Consider the following 27,215-nt stretch of genomic DNA (forward strand, 5'->3'; position numbering starts at 1 on the left):
TAATTTTTTAGATATTTCTCGTTTTATTTTTAAAAATTAATTATGGCCATTTTACTCATTAGGTTAAATACTTTCGATATCAGTTTAAAGTTTTTTGATATCTGTAATAGTTACGGAATAATCGCCTGTGCACACTTAACGATTACACCCTGTATAGCATATATGAATGTTTTCAGCATAATAAATTTACTGCGTTATATAGCCGCATTATAGTCTAAATAAAAAATATCACAATTTTCGACAGTTTGCTATCTCGCGAAATAAATCCTGTATTACAATCTTACGGTGACCAAGATACATGTTTTAATAAGACTGTGGCGACCTGTGGCGACAATTTTAAATCTTTCAATTTAGTACTATTCACAAAATGGATGTGTGGGTGTGGTCGATGGTCTCGTTGTATTAGTGAAGTCACCATACATAATTTTAGTTATTTCAAATTTCAATACATTTAAACTTAATATTATTATTAATTACATAAGTAAGTATATTATATAAGTGAGAAAAACCCAATATATTATTTAGCAGCAGACATAAACGGATGTATAGGTACCTAGTAATAGGTAGGTACTAGCTATTAATCGTAATATTAATTTATTTGGAGACACAGATTAGGGATTACTATTTGTGTGCTTTGTGATATATTTTCTTGGGGTTATAAGTTATAACCATCACTATTATTTAGAAAGAGTATAAATCTGACCCGTGACTGGATCAACTGCAAGAGACGGAGGTAGTTCCGCAGCAATGTCAGCTAAAGCCTCCCATCGAGTTGATCGACTACATTCCGACTGACTTGGACTTACGTGTTCATTAAGTTTGCTATCTTCTTCCCTTAAAAAATAGAAAAAATAATTAGATAGGTATACATACTATGTAAATAATAAAATTTTAACTAGGTACCTATTTGGTAGGTATTCATTCTCCGTCCACATTGAACATTATTATCTCTATACTCTATAGAATATTATTATCTAGCTATATCTATACAGGGTGTCCCACTATTGGTATACTAAGCGCGAAGAGACTTGTAGTTAAGTGATCACGTAAAAAATACTTAAACAACAAAATTACGTCAAACATTGTTTGCTAATTTTTTCCTGAAAATCCATATTTTCTTCTCTAGCTTCGCGCAGCCGGCATATACCTACCGCTTCGCTAATGTGAGCATGTTGTCTATGAAAACATAATCTTAAACGATAGCTCACGTGCTGGTGGTAAAGTTGGGTGGGTTGCTTGTTATGGGTTTAAGAATTCATCTATTTGAATAAAAAGTAATTACAATTTCTGGATTGCACAGAGTTTTAAGAATTCATCTAGTTATTTGAAAAAAAAAATGCGTCTGGAATTTTATAATTATTTTTTACGAACTAAGCGTATGCAAAACAATAACCTCCTTTGAGCTTAGTATACCAACAGTGGGACACCCTGTATAGTGTATATTTCTACGAATAAATATTTTGGATATTCCCTATGTTTCCTTGCGGGAATGCCTTGTTTTATTTTGTTTTTTTTTTAATATGTTAGTCTTTTTCTTTCGAGAAACTGTAAATATGGATTTTCTTGTTACCACTTAGTTACCAGCATCAGTTAATTAAGAGTTAACATTAAGAAAAAGTGAAACTCACGTAATTTCTATTTCTTCTAAAGAACTTGTTACAATTTCTGGATTGCACGGCTCATCTACCTCCACCGATTCAGTCGGTATATTTTCATCGACACATTCCTCGTTACTGGGAAGCCCATTTATATCCTTAATACGAGTATGTTCAAGTATTTCATTGACTATGACAATATCTGCTACCTCTTTGAATGATGTAATTTTATTTTCCTGGCCATTTTGATTGTCATAAATCTTGAATTCTAACGGCGCGTTTCCATCCAAATCTGATAATAAATAAGTAGATTATGATATTAAACCCTACCGATACTAGCTTTACGCCTGCGGCTTCTCTCGCATGGTTAACGGAAAAACCGTATATTTATATAATTTTTTTAAAAGAATAAAAAAAATCGATCACTCGTGGCGGGATTCGAACCCGCGTCTTCCGCCATTCCGGGGCGATGCCTGAACAAAGCTGTCATGGTGCGGGGTGTTGAGGTGGTGTTAAACTCACAAAACTAAAATCTAAAAGAGTAGAATAATTTCGTTATGTGGATCACGGGTGGCCGAGTTGGTCAGGCGTCGCCCCGGAATGGGTCGGAAGACGCAGGTTCGATTTCCGCCTCATGATTGAATTTTTTGTATTCTTTAAAAAAATATAAAGCATTTGAATGCCATTTAAAAACCTAAAATATCAAACCAATAGTTCTCGTTTCTATAATGTCCTTTTTTAGGTCTCACTTCTTTGTAGGTATCTACTAGGTAACTTGGTTCAGTGGCTCAGGCGTGAAGAAGAGAGCCAAACTGAAAGATTTGCTTTTTAATATTAAATAGTATGGATTGTAATCACTGCATGGTTTATAAAAAAGTCGCTGTCACTGTCTATCCGTGCCTATTAAAAATAGAATAAAATTTATATACCAATCACACCTACTTAAAATATGTACTCAAAAATCTAATACCTAATATATAGTATGAAGTTATTTTTTTTTATTATTAAAAGTCTATAATTAACAATATACAACTACATTAATTTCTATATAGCCCGCAAATTAAACCAACTCTAAATGGCACCCTGATTTGGATTTGGAAACGTTCCAGAATCCAGTCACTGGCCTATTTGTCGTGATAATTACCATAAGAGTTACAACAATTCGTTGATGTCACGCAAAAGGTTTGTTTTATTTTTAAATTTACCTAACTACCTACGTGTTTAAAGGCACTCAAAACGTAGATATATTTTTAACATGTCTTCATTAGCGATTATTGTTAAATTTTAGATCATCAGGAAAATTCTGGATGGCATTTGTCTATTACAAGGTTTATCTGTGTTATTTATTATCGCTCTTTTATGTAGGCCTACTTACGCTATTACCACAGAATACATAATAGTAGCTAAACGCTACTATTACCTTGGCTATTACATAGAAGAAAATCTAATAAATTCAAATTCAAATTCAAATTATTTATTTCTTCCTTTCACAATAGGTCCTTAACTAATTTGTGATTGGAACACTCCTAGTAAGCAAATACATAATATGCTTGTGTCAGGAGGTTCCGCTCTTCCATAACACTATTAGACACAGAAACAGAAATAAAACAATATGAATGAATACAATGCAAAAACACAAAAGAAAAGAAAGAATTTAATAAAACCTTTGTGTGAGTGTGTGTGTGTGTGTGTGTGATAAAACAATAATGGGGAAACCTACTTTCTCAAAATTGTAGCCTGAGATAAGGATTTAAACTAATAACAGTATTGCGTTTATAGAGCGTTTAGTAGGTAGCCGACAAAAATATACCTTGAAAATATTTCTTTAATCGAAGGACAAGTTCAACTTGAGGTTACCGACCGGTCGTGTAATGGTCCAATATCATGGGGAGTTAATAGTCGCTACATTTATATATCATTATACTTTTTTTGACTAAACGAGTCGGTCACCTTGAGCGTTTTCACATTATCCGATCCGATATCGGATATCGATAGCCGATAGCCGATATCCGATATCCGATATCGGACACAATTTGCCCTTTCACATTATCCGATAATATCGTCCCGATATCATGAGTGTTGCCAGAAACTGGAAAAGTAGATATATGGGGAATTAAAAAAAACAGTGGATGCATTTGTGTTACAAAAAATAAACTTTATTTTAAATGAAATAAATAGTAATTAATAAACTGATGTTTTTCAAACCGGTTTAATCTGCTGACTGCTGAGTATGGATTTGTACCCTCTGCAGAGTCAGAATCTAGTTTCAATATTCAATTTCATTGTGAGGCTTGTTTTTTTTATATGCTGTTTTTCTTTTTTTAATAATAGAACATGTTGTGTGGTTGTAGTGAATTTTAGAACTTTTTTATATTAAATCATGTATGACTGTTATGTTCATGTACAAATAAAATAAAATAAAATTCAACTCAGTATTAAAGCGACGAAACTGTCAAATACAAATTCAAATTTACAAATGTAGGTGCTGTTATTACAATTTTATAGTGCTAATATGTACATTCTACCTAATATCTGGGGGTGCAAATATTTAAACAGAAATAAATTAAACTAAACTAATTCACAGTCACAGATTCCGCAATGTACGTAGTACCACAGACTAATAATAATATAGCCATGACAACCAAAATAGTAAGGCCCCGTTTCCACCTGCAAGTAAACTTCTGCGAGAACTGTCCGACAGTCTGTCTGACAGCAACTTGCAAGTCTAATTCCGCGTTTCCACCTGCAAGTAGACGTGCAAGTTGCTGTCAGATAGACTGTCGGACAGTTCTCGCAGAAGTTTACTTGCAGGTGGAAACGGGGCCTAAGCAAGCTCAAAAGTCGCCGCGCGTTCTTGACAAAATTTAGGGTCGCCGCATTCTAATTCTGGAATTTTAGAGAAAACTAAACAAAATTGCCGTATTGTAAATTTTCTTTTCAATAAAAAGGGTTTGATTTAAAAAAATTCAACTTATAGATCGTAGTTGTACATACAGTAAAAATAACTACAATAAAGAAACCGACTTAAAAAACAGCTGGAAAAGTAAAATATAAAAAAGATTTGATATTATTAATTACTTAATATTATTTAGATGTGCTATTTATTATACAGGTTTGATATCGGCGCTAAAACAAAGCACTAAATCTGTGACTCAATGACAACAATATAATAAACAGCTTACAGCACAAGAGTAGTCCGAGTAGGAGGAGGAGCGAGGCAGAATGAGTAAATAAAGATAAAAGACACTAATATTTCGAAGATACGGTTGAATTTAAGAACACAATATATTTTTGTTTACTTCAGTTCATCCAATTGCCGTATATTATAGGACGGTATTAAAATAGCTCCCGTATAAATCGTATTTTTAATGCCTTTAAATACTTAAATGAATGTTTTCTTAATAAAAAGGTTTAAAGTAAATGAAAGGATTTTTTTTTACATTTAGCGCCTAGAAATGACTGAAAATACACAAACTAGTGCTCTTTTTGCTGTTGGTATACTACCTTTTCGAAAATTGGGTTGGTAACACTGAACATTATCGTCCGATAGTTCACGGGAATATCGTTGTTGGCTCCGATATCCGATATCGGACCGGACAATGTGAAAGACAGGTACCTAAATCATACATTTTACTTAGCCTCCGATATCGGATATCGGCTATCGGCGTCCGATATCCGATATCGGACCGGACAATGTGAAAACGCTCGACTTGAATGCATTCTTTTTATAAATTAGTGTTCAATGGGAAGTTTTTAAAACTATGTTGTATTTTGTTGTAGTTTGTGTGTAAGTATATATTTTTTATGTACAACGCGGGCGCGCTATGGTTGAAAACCTAGTCAATTCTAAGTTACATCAAAAAATCTTCACTAATTAAATGTTGCAATTATTTTTATATATTAATTATCGGTCCACTGGGGATCTTCTAGCGTGTGCCACCTATATCTGTTGTGAGGCCATCGAGAATCATGGTGAGGCACTCGCAGTCTCCCTCGATATCTCGAAGGCCTTCGATAGGGTCTGGCATGATAGTCTTATCGGCAAGCTTCCATCGTACGGTCTGCCTACTGGTTTTTGCGCATGGATCTCAGATTTCTTGAGAGACCGGTCGATTCGAGTAGTCGTCGACGGTTGCTCGTCCGACCAATTGGCTATTAATGCCGGGGTCCCTCAGGGATCAGTTCTCTCCGCAACACTATTCCTGCTACACATTAACGATCTGCTGAAACCCGGTATCTATGGGTACGCAGACGATAGCACCGTTGTGGAGAGATACGCATCCAGCGCGCGAGCCAGTACGGCACAAATCCAGTCTCTACGAGAGGCGATGGTCGAACGCATGAACTTGTCCTTACAGGCAGTCTCCGAATGGGGCGAGGCCAATCTGGTCAAGTTCAATGCGACCAAGACCCAGGCGTGTCTATTCACCGCTAAACGGAGTCCATTCAACCTAACTCCGTCCTTCCAAAGTGTATCCGTACCGATAACTGACCACCTCGAGCTTCTTGGTATCACCTTAACGCCTACTCTCAACTTTGGTTCATACATCGAATCAAAAGCCCAAGTAGCCTCAAAAAAGCTTGGTATACTGGCAAAGGTGAGGCAGTATTTCAGCCCGGGACAGTTGCTCAACCTCTATCAAGCACAGGTCCGTTCGTGCATGGAATACTGCTCTCACCTCTGGGATGGATCTGCCAAATACCAGCTGGAGACACTTGAGGCGATAGAGAGGCGTGCCAAGAGGCTAATAAACGACGATGAGCTAGTAGGCAAAAAACTCCAGAGCCTCGCCCACCGTCGCAGAGTGGCAAGTTTATCGGTTTTTTACCGGATACACTTTGGAGAGTGCGCTGCGGAATTGCACGACCTAATTCCGCCATCCCCATTTTTCCATCGTTCGTCGAGGCGCACAGATTCCAGGCATCGCCACATGGTTGACGTTCCATGTACCCGGACAAAGCGGTTCGGATCGTCATTCTTTATTCGAACCGCTAGGGACTGGAACATGCTTCCTGAATCTGTGTTCCCCGACGAGTACAATTTGGAGGTCTTCAAGAGGAGAGTGAACAGGTACATTTTAGGGAAGCGCGCTCCATCTCAGGCCACATCTCAGCTTACCATCAGGCGAGATTGTGGCCAAGCGCTCCCCTATTGAACAATAAAAAAAAAAAAAAAAAAAAAAAAAATTTTATTAGTAACTACCTAAGCCAGTGGTAAATACACATTTTCATTAAATTTGTTGATTAGTAGGTAGGGTCATTGCGCTGGTTTTCGTCCAATTATAGGAGTTGCCAACTTTGTGATACGAAATAAATATTTTGGAGCACCCTTCCTTAAACATATAATTTTTTTTTAAGTCCTTATATAGTCTTCTTTAAGATAATATTAAGGGAAAATAAATCATTTTGATGTATCTTTTTATTTAAATTATTTTCTGCAAAAGTAGGGTAAATGCTAGTTTTCGTCCAAAAAAACTGGTTTTCGTCCTAGTGTAAGCTAGTTTTCGACCACCGTGTAGAAAAAGGAGGGTAGGTCAACTATTAAGTTTAAAATCAATTACAGGTAAATATATACGTTTATTTAATTAACATTACAATTTCTCACTACCCAGGTTTAGTTTTACTTGTGGTTTTACTAATAATAATCAATATAACTAGTCAACACTGAGATCTATGTAGCACTTGGCAGTCCTTATAGGCGTTAGTGATGACTGTATAATCATTCGTAATAAAGAAAGGAATGCGTTCCTTACAATGTAAATGAAACAAGTAATAATTACAGGACTAAGAAATAACATCAAAAAACAGAAATATTCATTCTAACAACAAAAATTTTCATTCTAATACTTTGTTTATCAAATGAAACGTACTATAAACACACAGCCATGTAATAATAAGTTTTAAGGTGGACTTCCGACCACCGCGGCTCCGGCGTCACTAACGCAGCGACAGTGACGCGGCGACAGAGCGATAGTATTATACGGAAATGTATGATGGAACGTTCGAGCGCAGCGTCACTGTCGCAGCGACAGTAACGCTGCGTCAGTGTCGCGCGGCCGTAGCGGCCGTGCTATGCTCGCGCAAGCACTGTCGCGTGGCAGGCTGCAAAAGCACGTTGTTTTTAGGTTATTATCGAGTTATTTTCGAAAGAATATCTAAAAAATGGACGTTAGTAACATATTTACGCACATTACGCACATTACATGCAATTTTGTACGATTTAAGTGAAACGGGCTACAAAAACCAGCCTAAAAAGGATTCTATATTATTTATTTCTATATATCTATATTATTTATTCTATCTATATGATTCTAATAATATTTTTTTAATTTTTCGGTTCATTCCTACTGTACCGCACAACCGTCAGGTATGGACTAATAACTGTGACTGACGCCGGAGTCGCGCTGCTCGGAAGCCAATCTGCGTCTAAGCCGCTGCGACAGTGACGCAGCGGCTTAGACGCTGCGGCCGTTGCGATAGAGCCGCGCTGGTCGGAAGTCCACCTTTAGCTACAGAATCTTCAGTGTACGCAGCGTCTTTTTTTTCTAGATTTCTTAGACTCCTTCGAGGCCATCTAAAAACAATAAGATCTTTCTGAGGATACGTTGAGTAAGTATAATAAAAAAATACTGCATTGGCAAAACAGACCTAGAATAAAAGATGATACTCAAGTGAATGATAATCAAGAAAAATACAGTGTATTATGTCTGACCTACCCCCATTTATGCTACGAATAATTGACTCTACTTCACATAAGGAGAATGATACATGACTGAATGAATGACAATATTAGGTACCTACAACACTCTGGCCCTCACCAATTATTTATAAGGAAGATACTGAATAGAAAACTTTTCAATACGTAAAAATAGACGAAAATTAATGCAAAAGAATGGCTATATTTAATTTTTGGATACTCCAATACTCATTCATGGACGAAAACTAAAACATTTAAAGCTAAATTTAGTTTTCGTCCACTTCTTTAAATATTTTTTTATTTTGGCAGCACTGACATAGCAGTGGACGGAAACCAAAAAAACTAAACTAATAGCAATAAAGATCACTTCGGGAGAAACTATTCAGTATTTTAAAGGTCCGATAAAGTAAAATGACCCTAACAAATATTCACGTAGCTGTTTGAGTTTCCGTCCACTTGGACGAAAACCAAATATTTTGAGAATTTGGTAACCTAGTATCCGTCCACTTAATATTTCGAAGAGTATTATAAAAATGTATGATAAACACTTATAATTGCGTTTATTATGCTTATAAATAAACATACGTACCAAAAACATTACGTAAACTAGCTAAAACAGTGATTTACCTTACCATGAACTTTTCTCGCCGGCAAATTTTTCTCTCGCGCGATGACATCTGCAAGGCACGTATGCGAAGCGGCCACATTTACGTTAATTTTTTGAACTCTCTTCTTGTCAAATCAAATTTTAATGTTGATAGTACTGTTGCTTAAACATTATGGACCGTAAAAAGTGCAAACTTGCGCGGGAAGGTAGGTTTGTATTCAAGTTTTACGCACGTGATTGTAGCAGGTCAGTCAAATGGACGAAAACAGAAGCTGGACGGCAAACCAGCGCAATTACCCTATATGTAAGGATGTACTTTAGTTACCTACTTGATCACAAACTCATAGGTACGAAAAGAAAGCATTTACATAGCAGACAATAGAGCAGTCACGCAATTTATTAGCAATTCCAAACTTCACCTTCGAAACAAAATTATAATTTAACTCGTTTAAAAGAGAACAAAGGAGTCACATAAAATTAAAGTTTCGCCGACTATATTTTAATAAACCTAACGACTAGGTACATTCATTATAAGGCATGTTTATTGTTAGGTCTTGCATATCTAAATACCTACCTACTTGCTTTAAATAGCAAATAAAACCTCGCTTTTGTTTTGTTTTACATAGGTACTTTTAATTCTTTTGGAAGTTTAAAATGTAACCTTTGTTAAATTATTTTCGAGTGTAGGCTGAAATAATATTACTCTGAACTTCTTTATTTTATTAGGTGTTATTAGTGTGTTTTATAAAATACAGATTCAGATAATTATATATAAAAGATTACATTTATAAGTATAAGTACCTAACTAGGTACATTTACTTCGGGGATTTCCGTAGGAGCAGTACATATAATTTTTTACGACAGATGCGTTTATATAGCAAAAAAATATATGTAGGTATTTAGAAGTCGTATCCTACAGCTCATATTTTAAAAACATTGATAATTACTATAATTAATTTTTGTAGTCACCCCGTACAAACAATTTTCAAATAAAATGTAGCCTGTAAAATGTATTTTACAAAACAAAGATAGGGAAGGAGCCGTGGGTTATGTCGGATTCTTACCGACAAATATAAATGTTATCAACAACAAACAGACAATGAAATTCTAACCATTGTTTTGACTTTTGAGGACTATAAAAGTTTCATTTTGCATAGCAATTGCCCTTTTTTGCTATTTTTAAACATATATACTTAGTTAAGTAAATAAAAGATTAATTTATAAATAAAAGATTAGAAAACTTACCGTTTACTTTTCCTTCCATATCATGGTTAGTATCTGTAGAATTACTATTACTAGCTAATTGTATATTTTCCGTAAAAGTATCACACGAAGGAAGCGCTTCAATATTATTTTTTCTTTCAAACTTTATATCAACATTGTTCTCCGAGTTCATTTTGTCAATTTCATTGTCCTTTTGTACTTTTGTTTCTTCTGAAAGTTAAAGTGTGTGTTTAAAACACCTAAAGCATTTAAATAACTTTAATGCTCTATACTTACTGAAAATCTGGTAATAAATTATGTATATAAAAAAAAAACACAAAGTAAAGTAATTCATAAAGTATCTTGCAATATTGAAGAATAATTTAGAGACAACAGCTAATTCTAAAGCTATCCATAATCAATTAAGTAGCTACCTATCATTTGTTGATGTGCGAAATCAATACTTAGTAATTACCGTGTCAGACAAGATTAGGTGTCTACTGTCTACTGTCTATCAAGCACCACGTATATCAAGAAGTAATAGGTTTACGATACAAACACACGGCGCTATTTTTGGCCGCAAGTTCCTATCGTTTTTACTGTAGGTATTAGCACAGAGTACCTACAGACTAATAATTATTATACACTACGTATACAAGTATTAGCACGGAGGCATTTCTTCTACAGCTGTTACTTTGCTATAAACAGTTACTAACTAAGTAACTAGGTAATTATACGAAAATATTATTTACTCGTCACATAATAAAACTTAGTTCCCTTTACCACGGCTAAGCAGAGGAAAAACGAAATTCCTAGCCTCTTTATGAACAAATAGGAAATTGCTGGACAGCAATCTTACGGTATTAGCGAAGATATTTACATAGAGGCTAGAGCGCGTTCTCCTACTCCTACAAGGTACCCGGTAACTCTACTCTACTCTACCTTATTTAGTTAGGTACTAGCTTACCGCCCGCGGCTTCGCCCGCTTATTCTAAAACGATTTGAGATTTAAACTATCCTATCTCTCAAGTTGGATCGAACTGCACATGGTGTGCGAATTTTATTATAGTCGGTTAAGTGACAAACATTGTGACACGAGATTTATATATATTAAGACTATGTCATTTTAATGATTATACCAATGATGTAATAATTCTACCTTATTTATATCGTACGACTTTAGGGATATCGTTTTATAACTAACCGTTTTATAAATGCATATAGTTACTCGAGTAAATACTTCCTTCACTTTTAATACTAGCCCTTTTTTAATTATTATGATTTTTCGTAGTTGAAAATTGAAATACGTAACTATTTGCTTTGTATGGATCGGAAGTATTTTTGAAGAATTTTATCCAAGGGATAAATGTATTCAGACGTTAAATTTATTCTGTACTTTTATTATTTGAAGGAAAAACCATTCGAAGTTATTTTTTTTTAATTATGTCGTTTACATAATATTACCTATATATCAAGTTATAAACGCGAAAGAAATGCTATAAAAGGAAATGTGCAAAAACTTAGCATCTCCTTGCGATAAGAAAAAGTGGTAGGTATGTCCGCAGATAGTAGTATGGGGTGGTAAGTTATTACAGGCGATACTGTTTCCGACAACCACGTTCATGGCAGTTAACATTTCCTAGTAGAAAAACGACCGCAATAGTGCCATTTAATTTAATATTTACGGATATTGTAACGCACAGAACACGTGTACACGTTGCCTTAAAATATACATGAACCTATTATAGACCTATCATAATGTGAAATTGTTTTATTGGGATTGAAGCGTGAGTGAAACTTTAAAATAAGTAAAGATATTCATATTCATATAAAAAAAGTGTGGCACTCGGGGACTGCCGAGGTAAAGCTATTGCATAGCATGCCTTCAAGCCACACCTCCGCCCGTCGGAGTGGAGGCGTGAGGTTTTTTCGTTACGGAATTTCTAGATTCGGTCCCCGCGCTCAAGGCCTGCGATAGAAGCTATGCAATAGCTTAAAAATATTTCAAATAAAACGAATTCTCCATGTATACGAATGACATTTAGAAGTAAAAAATAAAAAAAAGTCGTATCTAACTAATGGGTTGGATAACTTTGCATATCTAATTCAGATTGGATCTCACCGCCACGAATGGCTGTAATCTGTATGGTAAATTTAGCATCAAGGTTTTACTCATATTCACTTCGTCCATTAGAATAAGTAACTAAACTATGTTATTTTATACACTATTAATGGTCATTGCATATATAAAACATTTTTATAATGTAAGTATATTAGGTACCTAGGTATATTCTACATAATATTATGAAAGTGACATTAGTTTCCTTGGCAGGTAGGTATAATAACCATTACGAATTGAAATATATTATGTATAATAATATAATACTTAGTTACTCGTTGGTTTGAACAAAAATTAAAGGATATTTCGGTCTCAGACTCTCAGCTATTATTAAGACTGGGAATCACTGGGAATATTTATTGTCTATGTTGTAACTGTAAGAAAAGTGCTCGAGATATATTGTTTAATACCTGTTGCATTAGTTTGTATATCAGCCATATTTGGAGCGCTGCTAGTGCAGCCCATGATGCGTGGTATTTATATTTAGAATGCCATTGATCAAATATACGAGGCTTTGAGGGAATGTTTTGACGAGTACCACCTCACAAGGCACCCAGTCAACTACTACAACTAAACTCCACTGCGCACTTCATAAGATCGTATCGTATATACCTATTAGGTACGGGAGGAGTAAGCCCACTCAGCTGACCTCGCAACCCCCTTCGCGTTTTTCAAATTAAACGAGTGTAAAGCATTCTTCCACTTTGACGCAATTACTGTTAGGTACTTAGTTAGGATTTTGTTTTTAATACAACCTTCATGCATAAATTCTTTTGTTGAAACGAAATACTCATTAGAATGCCTTAGCACTTTGTTCGTAGTGAAGGAAAATATATGTACTTAGTCTATAAATACATTATGTAGAGTCATGTTAGGTATTTAAATTTTCTTGTGATTTATGAAAAATATCAAAATCAAATAAAAGCCTGTCTTACGATACATTCACGGAGATATTAAATGATTTATTTTTTACAACCCTTTTTTATCGGCTTTAATCGAGTGAGCTTCATCAATAACAGGCTAAATAGGGACAGATTCTAGAAAAGTTCCTACATAAAATGCTTTTTCCATCACAATAAACTTCATTTGTACTAGAAAGTAGATAAAGGTATATATTTTTATATGTGCAGGTACTTTATCTATCTATAAATAAATAAAGCCCAAACTATTACTAAAGAAATATGACATGTCTATGATTATGATGCTATAATAAAGAATTTTGATAAAAACGCTAAAATGGAGGATGAAAGTTTTTACTTTTTCTTTTTTTTATATTAGAGTGGGCAAACGGGCTTGTGGAGCGCCTAATCGTAAGCGAGTCCACCGCCCATATTCATCTACAGGGGTTTCTGCAAGTGCGTTGCCGACTTTTTGAGATGGAGGTAAGTAAGTACCTACACTCTCTTCTTGAAGACACTCAAGTTGTAGCCATTAGGAAACGTCGCTGCGGGGAGGCTATTCCATAATTTGATAGTGCGTGGCAAAAAGTTACGAGAAAAACGCACTGTACTCGTAGGTACGCCAAAGATCTAAGTGGTGAGCATGAAACTTTGCCTTGTGTCGGGCAGAACGATGGTGGAATTCTGCGGCAGGTATCAGTTTTACTACTTACTAGTTAACTAGTTAGTTATACATACTTAGTATATTATTATTAGTCTGTGGTTATACATTAACGTTAAATATTTATATTTTTTTATTTTATATTTCGTAAAATAGGTATCTTTATTTTTATGACATAAAAATAGAGATACCGTGGTAATTGATAGATGATATTATCTATATATGTTGTCACTACCACAGCAACACCTTTGTACGGATAGCTACAAATTTATTTTTAAACTGCATAGCTACCTAGGTACATAGTTGTAGTTGACCCCATGTCCATTGTCCACAAACAAACAAACTCTTCAGCTTTATAAAATTAGTATAGATAAATTACTAAGTATAGGTAATAGATACCTAATTCATAAGGAAATAAGTCACACATTATTACTTTTTTGCCATTTAATCACTTCCTTTTCATGCCAACAAAAATTTTATAGATAAGTTAGGTACCTACCTACATAATAAAATCCGAACTGACGAACTCGTTGAACTGAAGAGATATCTTTAAATGACCTTACATTCAATATACCTATCATACCGATATCGCATAATGACAGAAAATCTTATAAGAATTGCTTAAAAAACTGAAAACAAACAAAAAAAATGTTAATTACAAATTTTTTATTTGGTTGACAATCTAACAACATCGGTGTCGATGGAGGATATTATTGGATATAACCGATAATATCGGTATATATGTTATTCAATTTTAAATACGGGCACACGGACAGGGCCCTGCTTCAGCAATAACGAGGTCTCCGCTGAGGGCAATCGCTTCGATTTCGACAGCAGCTCCGAGCGGCAATTTTGCGACTTGATATGTAGCTCGCGCTGGACAGTCTTTTGGAAAATCTATAACATGCAAATAATTGTAATTTTAGTAAAGAATATACTGCTATAGTCGAGCCAATTTAATAGGCAACATTTGACGTCTATCAATTTTATCTTCGAAGAGAGGTAACCTGCTTAAAAACATCGATTAAAGTGTATTAATCGATACGGATTTGAAACATTTGTCAATCGAATTTATTAATTTATGATGATTTTTATTCACAAGTAATCAATGCATTCGATTCTAGATGTCAGATTTCGATTTTATGAGTAACGTCTCTAGTATTTAAAAAGAAAAAAGGTTTATTGACACAAAATTGTAGCGACGTCAGTTCTTCAATTCAGAAATTGTTTATTATGTTTAGGATGGTTTATCAGTAAAATGAAATCTTAAAATAACTTCTATCGGTCATTATTAATATAAATACGTAATCGTAATTGAAAAAAGTTAAGCAAATGTGCAGTTCTAACAAAACGAAATATCATGTTATTCTATGTCGTCGTTACTAGGTTACGTTGTTGAATTTTGTTGAACTGTCAAATGTTGCCTATTAAAATGGCTCTACTATAAATGGGTAGTTATAAACGTAATTTTAAGATTATCAATTTTCTTGTCATAGGTTGAAATGCAAAATAACAAAGAATAGTTCAGAATCAGTTGAATGGATTTTTGGTATTCAGATCACCATCAGGATATATATATATTTAGTTATACCTAATAATAATAATTAGTAAGCAATAACTACATAACTATAATACTTACATTGTGCATAGACTTGATTAACCGCTTGAAAGTCGTCCATATTGAGGAGTAAAATCGTAGTCTTTATGACGCCAGCCAGTGACGAGCCCCCAGCTTCAAGGATGTGCTTGAGATTATCCAACGCCTGCTTAGCTTGTGCTTCAGCGCCTCCACACACCAACTGGGCTTGAGGGTCCATACCTAACACGCCAGATACATATAGCGTTTTATCGGCCAATATTGCTTGACTGAAAATATAATTTTTTTTTTAAACTACTAACTAGTAGTTTAACTTAAGGGTAGGTATACTTATAGTACCTAGTAGATATCTTAGTAGATATCAATAATCTTCCTAAAATTATTTCGCAATTCGCTACCAGCAGCCAATCTCAATTGAGACAAGCTGCGAAGGATGCAAAGTTTTGTCGATTTCCACTAACTATTCCAACACTCTCTTACATCAAGACATTTTGATCTGCAATCGAACATGCTAAAAAGTAAGAACAGGAGCAACGAAGCAGCTTTTTAACCGACTTAAAAAGGATGAGTTTCTCGAGTCAACTGTATTTTTCTTTTTATATATGTATATGTATATTGTTTTAGCTTTGCTACCTCAGACAACCGTGTCTATGTATAGTATATGTAGTTAATAATTATGTACTACACTTTTTCGAAAGAATTATCGTGACATATACCTATTCGAAAAAGAGAAAAATTACAATAAATTTGAAATCTATTTCAATTTTCAAGTAACTACCTACATAGTCATTTACCTTATCAAGAATTTTCTAAATGAAGGTAATGAAGTGCCTTTTAATTTAATTAATGCATGCAGACTAACGTTAAAGAAACGTCAGTAACGCATAATAAATTAGATGTAAATGTGTTTTATTTACAAATGCTTGTCGAGAATTATAACTTAAGTGGATTTATAAAGGTCACATGGTTTTATTTTAAAAGTGTTATTATGTGTGGTACATTAACATACATATTACATACTTCAGAAATTTCAAAATTTGTATAGGTCTTAACAGGTAGGTATATCCACGTTTTCTCACAATATATCAATTAAAATAATGTCTATAAAACAATATTTCATAACATCTTAGTACCTACATAGGTAGGTACTTAAAATTTTAGACATTAATTGTTTTTTTTTTTTGTGTTGAAACCATAAAATATGGAAACACTGTAGAGTGTAGCTAATATTTCGTATGTTCTAAGTCCACATAAATTAGCATTATCATTACTTCGATTTGACACCTTAGATTGAAATAAAATTTAAAAGATATGATAATTTAACCAAAATTCCAATACAAAATCGATAGACATTGAAAACATAAATTTATAGATCGGAATTCATTTACAATAACCTACCTGTAAGGTCCAACGGGCTTATAAATTTCAGGTGAGGTAACAATAGTCTTAGTTACTCTATGTGTATTACAACCCGGCACTGCCTCATTGTTGGATGAATTCATTGTGGCCCACACGTCTGTTTTCCTCCTGGCACTAAATAATTCTGTATTCTTCAATCAGTGTTAAATGCTAAGGTCAAAAGATCAAACCTCTTTTCAGATAATAATTTACTTGACGGATCCAGATAAGTTTTATCGTTAACTCAAATTCAACATCAATTAACAATTTTGATTTTAAAATTTTACAAAATGGGGTTCATTCTGAGTATGATAACGATATAACGATGATTGATGTTTATATTTGCATATTATCATAATGTGTCAATATTTTCGTAAGAGGATTTATGTGAATATGACCTTGTCTTGTGCCTTGTCTATAAGTTATTAACAGAGCCTTAAACATTACCTACCAAATAATCGATAAAGTCCTAAGTTCTGACGAAGTACGTATCATCAAGCACATAGGTTGCTGCATGCACATCTGGCAGCGATATATTATTATGATGGCGACAGGCTGATAAGGACTAAAGAATATAGTGTTATAGAGTGTTATAAAGAAAGTGCTTAGCTTTGGAATAATATGGGTAATCTATACTAGTATTATAAAGCTGAAGAGTTTGTTTGTTTGTTTGTTTGAACGCGCTAATCTCAGGAACTACAGGTTCGATTTGAAAAATTCTTTCGGTGTTGGATAGCCCATTTATCGAGGAAGGCTATATATCATCACGCTAAGACCAACACGAGTGGAGCAATGCGGGTGAAACCGCGCGGCACAGCTAGTGACGAATATAATTCTACCAAGTTACGAATGATCATAATGCGACTGATAAGATCAGTATCAGTAGCATTCGACGTTATGAATATGATTGCCCTCATAACAGCATCAACAGAAGTCTGTTTAATAATATACGGAGGAAAATCAGTATCGATAAGAATAGATGAAGAAAGAAAGTGTTAATTCAAATTGTCAATATTGACGTTATGTAGGTACATGAATTAAATAATTAATAAATTAGAATTTCTTCATGAAATATGGGAAGATTAACCAACTCTTAGACATTAAAAAAAATCCATATTTTATCAGGGTCGCTATTCCCGACCGACTTTAGGGCTTGGTGCACCATATTTTAGTTATCTATACTAATACATATATATATTATAAAGCTGAAGAGTTTATTTGTTTGTTTGTTTGAACGCGCTTATCTCAGGAACTACTGGTCCGATTTGAAAAATTCTTCCGGTGATAGATAGATTTTGTATATAGCCCATTTTTTTCGAGGAAGGATAAAGGCTATAATATATCATCACCCTAAGACCAACAGGAGCGGAGAAATGCGGGTGAAACCGCGCGGCATAGCTAGTACCTAGATAATATTAATGTCAAATTTAACATTAACAGTTAACGGTGACTTTTACAGTGACTGCGAAATGGGTTGCACTGGGTTGCACCAACGTATTTTTTCGTTATTGCGATTATTTGTAGATTACAGGATTTCAGTTTTTAAGAGAAGTGGTACAATGTTTTTAGTTATTTTTGTATATGTACTCCATTATTATTATCCTCCATATTCAGTTCACTAATTATTGCAGGTACTTTGTATATAGGTCAAATCAAAATGTTCAAAAACCTAGAAGCTGAATAGTCTAGTAATGAATAAAAAAAAAAGTCGTATTGTCAGTGTCAAACATTTGTAAATGTCAACTTATATATCAAATGTCAATGGCCAATGAATACGAATAACCCTTAAATTACTTTACTCTTTGGAATAACCGGAATAACCATTGCGAATAACTCATGAGGTTATTTACAAATTTGTAAATTATATTTTTTTAAATAAAGACATTTGACTTCTATTATCAAGTGTGCGTATTTTATCAACTTTTATAATTTTGTTAAATTCCTTCGTTTCAATACATATATTCATTTATCAACTAATGCATATTATGTACAAAGCAATTTTAATCTTTTTTTTTTCTTCTTTTAAAGATGTTGCAGAGATTATTTACTTTGGCTAAGTCTGTATCGGGTATCAGCAAGGCCCTGGGAAATACAATGGCTACAAATTACAGTATTGCCCACAATACCTTGAATAGTGCGAAATTGTTACAAGTACAATTACCTATTATAAATCCTGTCTGTACTTTGAAAGTCAAGGGAAGAGTACAAAGGAGATGCCGGTCCTGTTACTTAGTGTATAGACAAGAACGCTTGTACAATATGTGTAAAGAACACCCACGTCATAAACAAGTCCTGCGGGCACCCAAGCCACACAACACTTGGATATTAACACACGCAAGTCAGAGTAAAGTGCGGCCATGGTAGACATTGAAATATATACAACATTGATAAATTAGTTTAATTAAATTTAGTTTCCATTATAGATACTGTTTCCTTTATCTCCTTTAAAAAGTGAGTAAAATTTAGGTATATCATACAGATTAGCATTTAAGCAAGTGTGTTTATAGTTTATACTTTACAATAATTATATTCTTTATTTTAAAATTTATCCAAATTCCAATCTACACTTATTACTCCATCTCCCCAATATTATTAGTCCAATGTTGCATAATTTTCCTAAGTTGCATTTTTATTTTTCACCTTTTCCTTTCTTATACCTTTCGTTTTTTTATCATATTAACATAAGATTAACAAAATCCTATAGTACCTAATCTTAGACAGATTTAAGGTTATTCAAGAGTTAAAGGAATTAAAGCAGAATTGAATAAAGGTTGGTTAAAGCAGTAAATTAGAGAATGAAAAATTTTCACAAGAAATGGACTATATCTTAAATTTAAATCACATATTTTTATATGTGTACCTAATACATAATACTCCTTGAAAATAAATGGCTGAAATCAGAGCTGTCCCAATAACATTGCAATTGTCATAAGTTAATAAAAACTAAAGGCAAAGGTTGAAATGAAAAACTTATTTTCCAATAACATTTATTCAAATATAAAAATTACAATATCTAATTAATAATATTATTTAGAGTCTAGTGATCAATCACTAGACTCTAAATAATATTATGATGCCTATTATAGTACGCGTCACGTAAAAAGAACGCTGGATGATAGTGATGGGGTGTGTTTGCGCATGGATCGAGTTTTGCACGAAAGCTATGTGCCGATTATTTTATTTTTGAACTAGGCTCGCGAATCGTGGCTTCGCAACTACCTATTTGTTATTCTTATACCACCTCATAACACCAAATAGACCGATAATGCCCGGTTCCTATATTCAACGGATCGTCATAGTATCAAAGCTACTATCCGTTTTTCTAGAACTAACTACGAGTCGTTATTACCGTTCCACAATTTATTTCTTGACGTGCTATCGACGGACATCCGTTGGTCATAAAAATACCGAGCCCTCTTCACTCACAGATGTGCGTTTCGTTATAAGCCAAATTGAAATTAAAATAACACAAAATTCAGGACAAAATAAGTTAAATATACAGCCGAATTATAAACTTTAAGAATAAAGTTTCTTATTAATAAAGAACTAATACTAAAGAACTATATATTTGTAGACATCTGCGTGATAATTTTCCTTCTAAACAACCTAATGCGTTACACAGAAAGCAAAAACGGAACGTTTTTCTCGCGCACGCGTGCCTTGCTTGTCAGTTGTCAAATTATTGTCATTCATTGTTGATTGATGATTCATTGTCAAGTTTTATAATTAAAGAATAACAATACAACGACCACTCTTTATATATTTATTAAAAATGGATATTACGCCGGTAAGTACGCCTTTATATTTCTTCTTTAAAATCGTCTGCCGCTTACTTTTTGCTTCGGACACTTTTAAAGTCAAACATACATTTCTGTTACAGAAATCGAAGGCTATGAGTAAAGACGAGATTGCTCAATTATTTTACCTAACCAGTAAGGAGACTAATGCTTCTACGAATAAATTAAAGGATGAATGTTGGACTTCGTTGACCAACACATTTAATGCAAAAATTGGTCAAATACCTACCAGGAAAACTTTTTATTTTCAGCCAAAAAATTCAAACATAATAAGGATGATGGACAAATATTATGAAGAAATAATTGAAATACTGAACACACAATAATTGAAATACTGAACACACAATAACTAATTAATTTTTGTATATTATTAAGCAATATATCTAGACATACGGTAGAAAAAGAATTTGTTAGGTAGTGCTAAATGTAAATCTTATGTAAAAAATGTATTTAGTTCAGAGAGCCTATTACAGCGTTAAGGAATATAATATAGAAGATGATAATCGATGGAGGGTTGTCGTGTAAGAATCACAGGACAGTTCTTTGGCATATATTATGTAGTTACATATTACTATGTAAAATTAAACTGTAATAAAGAAATAAAACTTTTATTCCATTTTATTATGTACTTTTATTTATTTTTTATTATTTACAATACAATGTTTAAAAAATTGATTTCTACATTGCAAACATAGACATACATATAAATATACTAGTGGTCCGCCCCGGCTTCGCCCTTGAAATACTGAACACACATTAACTAATTAATTTTTGTATATTATTAAGCAATATATCTAGACACACGGTAGAAAAAGAATTTGTTAGTGCTAAATGTAAATCTTATGTAAAAAATGTATTTAGTTCAGAGAGCCTATTACAGCGTTAAGGAATATAATATAGAAGATGATAATCGATGGAGGGTTGTCGCGTAAGAATCACAGGACAGTTCTTTGACATATATTATGTAGTTACATATTACTATGTAAAATTAAACATAGTTATAAAGAAATAAAACTTTTATTCCATTTTATTATGTACTTTTATTTATTTTTTATTATTTACAATACAATGTTTAAAAAATTGATTTCTACATTGCAAACATAGACACATATATATACTAGTGGTCCGCCCCGGCTTCGCCCTTGGTACATGTTTATGTTTTCTTTCCATAATAACCATCCTCGTACTTCAAGGAACATTATAAAAAAATAATTATCGAAATCGGTCCACCCGTTCACGCGTGATGCCGTGACCAAGGGAAATAGGTCTGCCACTGATATCGATATTGTGCCTAAAGCATAGAACCTCAGCGTCAACAGTAATTGATGTTATGGAGATACCCCATGATTCCTGAAATGAGAACATAAATTAGGTATGTAATAAGGTTAGACGTGTTTGGTATAATATTAATGCCTCCATTAAACTAACCTGGCTCCTTTTATTCGTACGTCTGGATAAATTTCAAGAAGTAATTGTTCAACAGATTCTTTATCAAGTCGAAATCTCAATTGAAATTCGTGAGAATCCAGGGTCGCAAAAAAATCCACTCCTTCTCTATAATATATACTCTTTCACGCCCACTATCTTCTTCCGAAATTCGATATAATATTAAACACTTCTCTATCACTATCTGAACTCCACATTTCGATATTGAAGCGGAAACAATGAAATAGTAAGAATTTAACCGGCCGAAATCGACGGGTAAACAAAATGCTATACGAATAGTAACTTTGACAGCATAATGACATTAAAAATATTTATAGGAACGCGATAAACTGTCTTCTCCATACAATATGCTTACCGTTCGTTAATAGTAACCCTCCCATCCGTCAGTAGGAAGCCGTCGGTAAGTTGCTTGACGAGACGTTTTTTATAGGAACGATTTTCGCTTACGCTTGGTTAATTATACTACTAGGGTCATTGCGCCTGTTCGCGTCCACCTGCCTATTCGCGTCCATTTTGCGGATATCTTTTAGAAAATTCACGAAAATAAGTATACTTTATGTAAAATTGTAATAAGAAAAATTTCCGATAATACCTCAATGTATAAGAGACATGCACACATAATCAAAATATGCCTGCGCACCGCCTATCCTATTTAAAAAAAATATTTAATTTTGGCTATTAAACGAGAGAGCTAAAACGCGCGGGATTTTGAGAAAAAAATAGTGCGCAGGGTCGCGTTTGACGGTAAGCATCTTATTGTTAAATGTGAATTTTTGAATATGTAACTGTTTCTTTGCTTTGCTAACAAAACATGGAATAGTATGGATTATAAATAAGCTTATTTCTTTTACAATTAATAGCTAAAATAAGGTGGACGCGAATTACTACACCGAATTTGTACAACTTCCATTTTGCGTCCACGGTGGGCGCAAACTATACCTGTAGTGCATAACAATAGAACATATTGCGTCCACATTGTTTTTCATTACGTAGCAATGAATTGTTTGTTAAAATATGTAATTTAAAATAGATTGTAAATTTTTGACTAAGACCACAAGTTGATAATTTAAATTTTCATTCAAATTAGCAAATTTTTATGCTATTTTTTCATTTTAAAATGGGTATTCTAAGAATGAGACTAGTATTTTTAGAATGAGAGTCTGTGGTTAAGAAAATAATATACAAAAGAGAAATTTAATTCTTTAGAAACTAAAAAATAGGGTAGGTAGGTAATCTTAATAGAACTGATTATTATTTATTTACATAACGTAACTTTGTTTTTTGTTAATTTTTGGTTCTAATAATGATGAGAAGATAAATATAATTAAGTTTTTCCAGTTTCCTTACACAGTGAATTATATTAATAATAATGTTGATTTTAGGGTTCCGAAGTTCCGAACCTAGAAAGGAAAAACCGGAATCCTTGTAGGATCACTTTGATATCCGTCCGTCTGTATGTCCGTCTGCCGGTCTGTCTTTCTGTCAAGACCCTTTTTCTCAGTAACGCGTAGAGGTATAAAGCTGAAATTTATTTTGAATACTCAAGTCTACGGTCCCTTGAAGCAGTGAAAAAATCAAACTTATAAGCCAAAGCAATCAAAAGATACAGCCGTTTATGCTGCCAATTTTCGCAAATTTCGACATTCGCAAGGGAATCAAAACCTACAGGGTACTTTACGTGAACACAGACACTTGAAGTTTGGTGCGAAGCAACGTCTTATAGCACAAATAAGGGAAACATTGAAAAAATAATCATTTACAGTTAAAACATATAAAAAAAGACAGGTTAATACGGAACCCTCGGTATGCGAGTCCCACTCGCATTTGGCCGGTTTATATTAAATAACTGTATTCGTAAATAAATAATTTATTAAAATCTAATTTTTATTTGCATTTATCTGATAAAATATCACCCAATACATTCTTAATTCCTTTTCTAAGCTGGTGGACGCGAACTGGTCCACGGGTGGACGCAAAAAGGCATTTTTGGACGCGAACTGGGTAAAACGCCAAATTCTGCTATTTGTCTAGATAAATAAAAACCACATGATATTTCCAACACAATTGAAAGTAAATCTTAAAATAGACTATGTAATGAACACGTTACATAAATTTTGCGTTGAAATTTGTTCTGGAACATTTTTATTTTCTCCTTCAGACTTTCCAACTGCACTAAGTGGACGCGAACTGGCGCAATTACCCTATTCGTAACTAAAACGGATCGTTTTTCAAATATAGGAACCGGGCATAAATCGCCAATGAGCAGCTTAACTGTCAGCATTCTTTTTACTTGACACGACTTATACTACCTCTTTGATTTGAACACTGGTTACAAAATATATCTAGAATATTATTGAAATTTTGCAAGGTTTCACTAGATATTAAATTTTTATATGTGAGGACAAACATTCTTTTTTGCAGCATGTGTTTTGTAAATAATATTTATAAATAATTCAATTTCTTACATATTCAATAAAATATTTTTTACATGTATCATCCTTAACCTCATAAGATGAGTTCTATGAAGATCTCCAATATAAAGGCAAATAAAAAGATATCCAATAAAACAAGATATCATGTGTTTTCTGGCGAAGGGCTCGAAAGATTTTCTGCTCCTTGTATTGAGATAAGACTGAAAAGATATAAATATAGTATAAAACCATGTTAAATAATGTGTTTTCTTCTAATGTAGATAAGAAATTAAGTTAACAGGTTTCAGAAAAATACAAACAATTAGGTACCTAATAAAATTATCATTAGAAAACTATAATTTATGCATTACTAGGTTTTGCCGCTCGGCTTTACCCACAGTGCTCTGCTCTTGTTGCTCTTAACATGATGATATAAAGCCTTCCACAATAAATGGGCTATCTAACACTGAAATAATTTTTCAAATCGTATCAGTAGTTCCTATGATTAGCACATTCAAACAAACAAACTCTTCAGTTTTATAATACATATTAGTATAGATTAAAACACACACACCCAAAAATTATTTTATTATTTTAGTTTATAATTTCTTACCTCAAACTTTGAGATATGGCTTCAATATCATTGGCTTGTATTGCTACAACAGTGTCAGAACCGTGTTCAACATCTGTGTCATTTTCCGGAGAGTCAGTAGGTGAAATTTGATTTATATTTTCACTGATATCATCATTATTGTTATTTGAATTTAATGCAGGAATGTTTTTTCTTATTCCAGCAATACCTATAAAATATAATCAATTAATAATTAAAAATTTTCATTATTAATCTACCAACTCTTTATTTACTTAGATTATTACCTTTAGACGGATGTTTAATTGTGTCTCTTTTGACTTTTCTTCTTCTTCCAGGATCATTAAGTTGATATTGAATCATTGAATTAAAGTCAACACAATAAATTGCACCTGCTACCAATAGTTTACATTCGGTCTTTCCTGCATTGAAATCTGCTTCTAAATCATCATTACTCCTTTCATCGTAACTCCACCATCCTTAAAATAATATATTTTAATGTAATTATTCAAAAACACAAACTAACAAACATAACTATGTGAAATAATAGTAAAAAAGAAAAATGGAGGCATTCAGTAAATGAAATATAAAAGTACCATAGTTATCAAATGAAATTTATTCAATTATAAAAAAAAAAATGAACTTTTCTATTGTAGAAATATAATACTTAATAATACAGTTATAGTTAATAACAGTATTCATATTCTAGTGGTTATTTAAATCTGAACTATTATAATACCAATTGCTATTACTTACCATCCCTTCCTTCATAATACCACCAGTATTTGTCATTTTCAAATTCAACAAGTTCATTTTCTATTTCATTAATAAATACAGGGTTATCTAAGTAGTCTAAAGGAATTGGTGTGCGGCACATTGGACAGTTGTGATTTCTCCTCATAACACCCTAATTAAATAGTATACTTAATTAAATTAAATACAAACTCATTGCGAGATATACATTTTATATTTAAATATAACACACAACATCTTAACAACTTACCTTCACACAAAGAAAACAAAAAATATGATCACAGGGTAATTTTGCTGGATGATTATATTTCTGCATACAAACTGCACAATCTTGATCTGTAAAATAAATAAGAACCGTCGCGTCGTAATGAATTATTTTTATAATTATTGCAAGTTTATTTTACTGGCTACGTACCCTGTGTATTTTCCATTTTGTGTTTTTACAGGCTGCTAAACTAATCAATATTCTTATTTTATAGTTGAATTTAAATTAAACAAACGATTCACCTAATTTCGAAACATTGAAAGCTCGCTTAGTTTGTTCCCATTTACCAAGAAATACTACCTGCTACCTACTTATAATTTCATTTTCATCACGTTTTTATGAAGTTTCAAATTTATTTATTTAATTATACACTTATATTTTAAATAACATTGGCAGCCTGTATTGGTTTATCACGATTTGCAATATTATTTTTATGTTATGTTTGATAAATCTCCATCACAGAGCAAGTATGATCTCCATTCTCCAAATCAAAGACAAATCATTAATGAGCTGTCAAGTGTCAACTCACAGCTGACTGACTGGCGTATTTTGACAAATGACATTTTGGATCAGTATAGCCAGATATCAACTTTATTGACTTCAATCCTGTAAAGGTGGATTTACATCAAACGAACACATAGCTCCGAAGCTAGGTTCTGAAGGGTCCGCCCGACGCCCAAGGCCTCACAAACCGATATAATATTTATCACTTAAAACATAAAACAATTCTGAGATAATCATCATTCATTCAAAAAGTTGTAATAAGTAGTTCAGAAAACTCCAACAACGGCTTTAAAATGTAAACTTATGTCTACCCTGTGACTGGTAAAGCAAAGGCCAAAGAGGCAAACAGAACATCTTATCAGCGGTTAAGCGGCTGGGTTAAAGTGGAAAATACGTGTAGGTCACCACTTTTCGTGGTAGGTTTGTGGGTATTGTTTACAGTATTGTCGTAGAATGAATGAGCGTCATCCAGCCCTCTTTATTTTTTTTTTTTTAATAATTTATTCATAACCATGGATACAAGTCCTTCAGTCGCAATCTTTAAAAGTAATATACATTTCAATATATTATAAAACATACATTATACAAATATAAAATAATTATAATAAGATACAGAATTAACATTAATATTTTAACTTATTTACTGAGTTTACAATACAATTATACATATTATA

At 33.2% G+C, this 27,215-nt stretch overlaps 3 protein-coding genes across 5 annotated transcripts; all 3 read right to left on the reverse strand.

Moving 5' to 3' along the window:
- Positions 1-525: 525 nt before the first annotated feature.
- LOC123694316 lies at positions 526-12,758 on the reverse strand. Its single transcript, XM_045639715.1, has 4 exons — positions 12,632-12,758; positions 10,145-10,333; positions 1,629-1,887; positions 526-834 (listed from the first exon to the last, which is right to left on the reverse strand). The coding sequence occupies exons 1-4, from the start codon at positions 12,684-12,686 to the stop codon at positions 678-680; spliced, it is 660 nt and encodes a 219-aa protein (XP_045495671.1). The 5' UTR covers positions 12,687-12,758; the 3' UTR covers positions 526-677.
- A 1,672-nt stretch (positions 12,759-14,430) lies between these two features.
- On the reverse strand, positions 14,431-16,936 carry LOC123694317 (2-iminobutanoate/2-iminopropanoate deaminase). The gene is made up of 3 exons (XM_045639716.1): positions 16,777-16,936; positions 15,421-15,647; positions 14,431-14,678 (listed from the first exon to the last, which is right to left on the reverse strand). The coding sequence occupies exons 1-3, from the start codon at positions 16,878-16,880 to the stop codon at positions 14,536-14,538; spliced, it is 474 nt and encodes a 157-aa protein (XP_045495672.1). The 5' UTR covers positions 16,881-16,936; the 3' UTR covers positions 14,431-14,535.
- Positions 16,937-24,272: 7,336 nt separating this feature from the next.
- LOC123694318 (E3 ubiquitin-protein ligase rnf146) lies at positions 24,273-26,530 on the reverse strand. 3 transcript variants are annotated; one of them, XM_045639718.1, is made up of 6 exons: positions 26,345-26,530; positions 26,023-26,108; positions 25,776-25,926; positions 25,307-25,498; positions 25,044-25,230; positions 24,273-24,651 (listed from the first exon to the last, which is right to left on the reverse strand). In XM_045639718.1, the coding sequence occupies exons 2-6, from the start codon at positions 26,086-26,088 to the stop codon at positions 24,594-24,596; spliced, it is 654 nt and encodes a 217-aa protein (XP_045495674.1). In that variant the 5' UTR covers positions 26,089-26,108; positions 26,345-26,530; the 3' UTR covers positions 24,273-24,593. The 3 variants fall into 3 exon arrangements, with proteins under 3 accessions (XP_045495674.1, XP_045495673.1, XP_045495676.1); XM_045639717.1 differs by having other exon boundaries at positions 26,188-26,530; XM_045639720.1 differs by lacking the exon at positions 26,345-26,530 and having other exon boundaries at positions 25,776-25,942.
- Between the last annotated feature and the right edge of the window lie 685 nt (positions 26,531-27,215).

Source organism: Colias croceus, chromosome 9 (genome assembly GCF_905220415.1).
Source record: "Colias croceus chromosome 9, ilColCroc2.1".
In the NCBI taxonomy this organism is placed as follows: domain Eukaryota; kingdom Metazoa; phylum Arthropoda; class Insecta; order Lepidoptera; family Pieridae; genus Colias; species Colias croceus.

Coding starts and splice junctions, on each gene's coding strand:
- LOC123694316 (XM_045639715.1), bottom strand. CDS start 12,686: ATGGGCTGCACTAGCAGCGCTCCAAATATGGCTGATATACAAACTAAT. Junction 1,888..10,144: donor TATGGAAGGAAAAGTAAACG/GTAAGTTTTCTA, acceptor ATTTATTATCAG/ATTTGGATGGAAACGCGCCG. Junction 835..1,628: donor TTAGAAGAAATAGAAATTAC/GTGAGTTTCACT, acceptor CTATTTTTTAAG/GGAAGAAGATAGCAAACTTA.
- LOC123694317 (XM_045639716.1), bottom strand. CDS start 16,880: ATGAATTCATCCAACAATGAGGCAGTGCCGGGTTGTAATACACATAGA. Junction 15,648..16,776: donor AAGCCCGTTGGACCTTACAG/GTAGGTTATTGT, acceptor TTATATTTTCAG/TCAAGCAATATTGGCCGATA. Junction 14,679..15,420: donor TAATCAAGTCTATGCACAAT/GTAAGTATTATA, acceptor TGCATGTTATAG/ATTTTCCAAAAGACTGTCCA.
- LOC123694318 (XM_045639717.1), bottom strand. Junction 25,499..25,775: donor GTATTATGAAGGAAGGGATG/GTAAGTAATAGC, acceptor TATTATTTTAAG/GATGGTGGAGTTACGATGAA. Junction 25,231..25,306: donor AATTAAACATCCGTCTAAAG/GTAATAATCTAA, acceptor TATATTTTATAG/GTATTGCTGGAATAAGAAAA.